Here is a 2,693-nt window from a genome sequence, read left to right on the forward strand (position 1 = left end):
AGATTGCGGGACAGCCAAAGATAGATGCTCTGAAGAGCGTAGAGCTCTGTGCGGAGCATAGACAGACACAAGATCCGACACATATGGGGGGGGCAAGGCCGTTAATGGACTTAAATACAAATAGCAGCACCTTAAAGTCAACTCTAAATTTTACTGGCAGTCAGTGCAGCGAGAAAAGAACAGGGGTGATGTGGGCATATTCGACAAGAGCCGAGCCGCAGCGTTCTGGACGAGTTGTAGCTTCCGGAGAAGAGATTGAGAAATTCCGACAAAAAGGGCATTGCAGTAGTCGAGTCGTGAGGTGATAAAAGCACAAATAGCTTTTTCTAACTCAGCATGTGATAGGAAGGGCTTCACCTTCGTTAACATCTTCAGGTGAAAAAATGCTAGTTTTGACTACGGAGCTGACCTGCTTATCGAAGTTAAGGCTGCTGTCAAATATCACTCCGACGTTTCTGACAGTGTCAGTGACTAAGGGAGCCGAAACACCTAATTTGGATACAAGAGTCGCCGAAACGGAACTAAAGACAATATATTCAGTCTTGCTGTCATTTAAGTAAAGGAAGTTCTGTGATAACCAATATTTAACATCGCAAATACAGTTATGCAGGGGAGTAAGTGCGTTAGAGTCACATTGAATCAGTGGCATATAAATCTGGACATTACAAAGACTGATGCTTTTTGAACATATAATCGCCAACATCCTAGCTGAACAAAAACAGCATGACAAAGGCAGAAGGAATGCTGTGCATAAGAAAAAACCCACAACAATCAAACAATCAAAACCATGTTAACTGTCAGAGAAATCCACTTTATCAAGAGTTGACAAAAAGGTGCCATCCAGACCGTTACCGAAGAAACACTCATATTCATATCCTGTAAGACAAAAACAGTCCTTTTAAAACAGTCAAAAGCAAACATACCAAATAATCATCAGTCCTTGGGAGCAGTGCACCGCTTAAGCTCCAAATCAGTCAGGGAGTAAGGCAAAGCACTCTCTCTCAGTTGAGCCTTTCAGTTTTCTTCTGAATCTGTACTCATTTTCTTTCCTTCCTCAAGCAGTTCATTCTCTCCCTCTCCTTTCATCACATCTTCCCTCTCTTTTTCCCTCTCAGACACATCTCATGCAGGCACCTGCCTCACACACACACACACACACACACACACACACAAACAATACAATGGCGTTGCCCTGACAAGCGCACCCTCCCAGCATCTCTTTAGCTTCTCAAGGGGGTGAGACTGTGTATGTGTGTGTTTTATCTCACTATAAAAAGCCAAGTTGGACAGGTGCCATGGAAACAAATAGGGCATAGGTATACTAATTGTGCAAGATTTATTGCTGACTTACAAGAATTAGCAGAGATGGAAGAAGGGCATGGAACTATAAAAAAAATCTCACATTCATTAAGTTTAAAATAGTTTTGAGAAATAAATCTAGGCCTTAAAAATATGGCAGTTATGTTAGTGGCAATCAAGACAATCCAAGTAAATAAATGTCAAAAAAAGTTCCTAGTATAGGAGGAATCTCCACAACAACAAACTACAACAAACCAATGCTAATTTGTTCCAAAAGCTTCACATCTCCACAACAGACCAAACCAATGAGGCATTGCTCCAGTGACCTCAGGCAGGACAGCCAGATAAAAATTAAAAGGAGGAGACAAATGTGCATTCATGAATGTGCACATAAGGAAAAAAAAACACATTGCTATGCATTTAGGTTTACAGTTTATTTTGCCATCTGAATATTACTGCAAGATTAACATGGTGATTCACTGATGATAATCTGTTCAACATGATGTAATCTGATGTGAGGGAAGGGGGGAGGTCTAGCCTATGGAGGCCATATGTAAGCAGCAATATGGTTTTCCCACTCATCAATTCCCAGACCTTCTGTTTTCCACTGGCATTCAATTTACAGGTCACAGAATTTTCTCATTCATCTCCTTCAGACTGTCCTCTGAACCTCAATATCCATAACCCATCAAATGTTTTCCTCAGGCATGTCTATTCTTGCTCCAAGCAAAGTGAACTGCAGGTGTCATCCTATTACAATTTTTCATTTGCACTAAGAGCACAAAAAACAAAAAAAACCTCAATTTGCTTTCCTCTCCTGAATGTCTGTATGTGTGCGTCTAGTACCTGTGCCACCACAGTATCAAGTTGCTGTAACTGGGCCGTCAACTGGCTCATCTTGGCTGTGTAGCTGCGCTCCTTCTCCCCTTGTTCAGATGTGAAACTCTGCCTCAGATCATCAAGCTCTCTCTCCTTCTGCTCTTCACACTCCATCTACAAAGACAGTAGCGATGGTGGAACATAAATTAAAAGAGGTGCCGTAAACTGTAGGTTTTTTGGTAAAGATATCTCTGGCCATGCCTCGCCATCTTTTAATTACTGGCTGCACATTTCAGATGGTTTGATTTGATTTGATTCTTTCAAACATGTAACGACAGTCAATATGTCAACACACATAATTTCACACATATCCACAAATACATTATCAATTTGCTTATACCTGGTACATGCTTGAACGGAGTAGGAAGAAGTCAGACTTATCCAGTCCTACCCCATGACATCATCTTACCATCATTGGTTTGCAAGCAGTATCTCTACATAGAAAATTATGTTCTACACCACGCTAGTGATATACTAAAAAAAATTACAGACTGTTAACATTCTTACATAATTAC

General features: G+C 40.8%; 1 protein-coding gene across 1 annotated transcript in view; it reads right to left on the reverse strand.

Annotated features, from left to right (window-relative positions):
* The window catches only part of pcnt (pericentrin), a 39,254-nt gene that overhangs the window by 17,570 nt on the left and 18,991 nt on the right, over positions 1 to 2,693 (reverse strand). The window contains exon 30 of the mRNA XM_020613971.1: positions 2,146 to 2,292. Coding sequence (XP_020469627.1) covers positions 2,146 to 2,292 — 147 coding nt within the window. The remainder of the gene's footprint in view (positions 1 to 2,145; positions 2,293 to 2,693) is intronic.

The sequence above is a fragment of the Monopterus albus genome, unplaced genomic scaffold (genome assembly GCF_001952655.1).
Source record: "Monopterus albus unplaced genomic scaffold, M_albus_1.0 scaffold141.1, whole genome shotgun sequence".
NCBI classification, from domain to species: domain Eukaryota; kingdom Metazoa; phylum Chordata; class Actinopteri; order Synbranchiformes; family Synbranchidae; genus Monopterus; species Monopterus albus.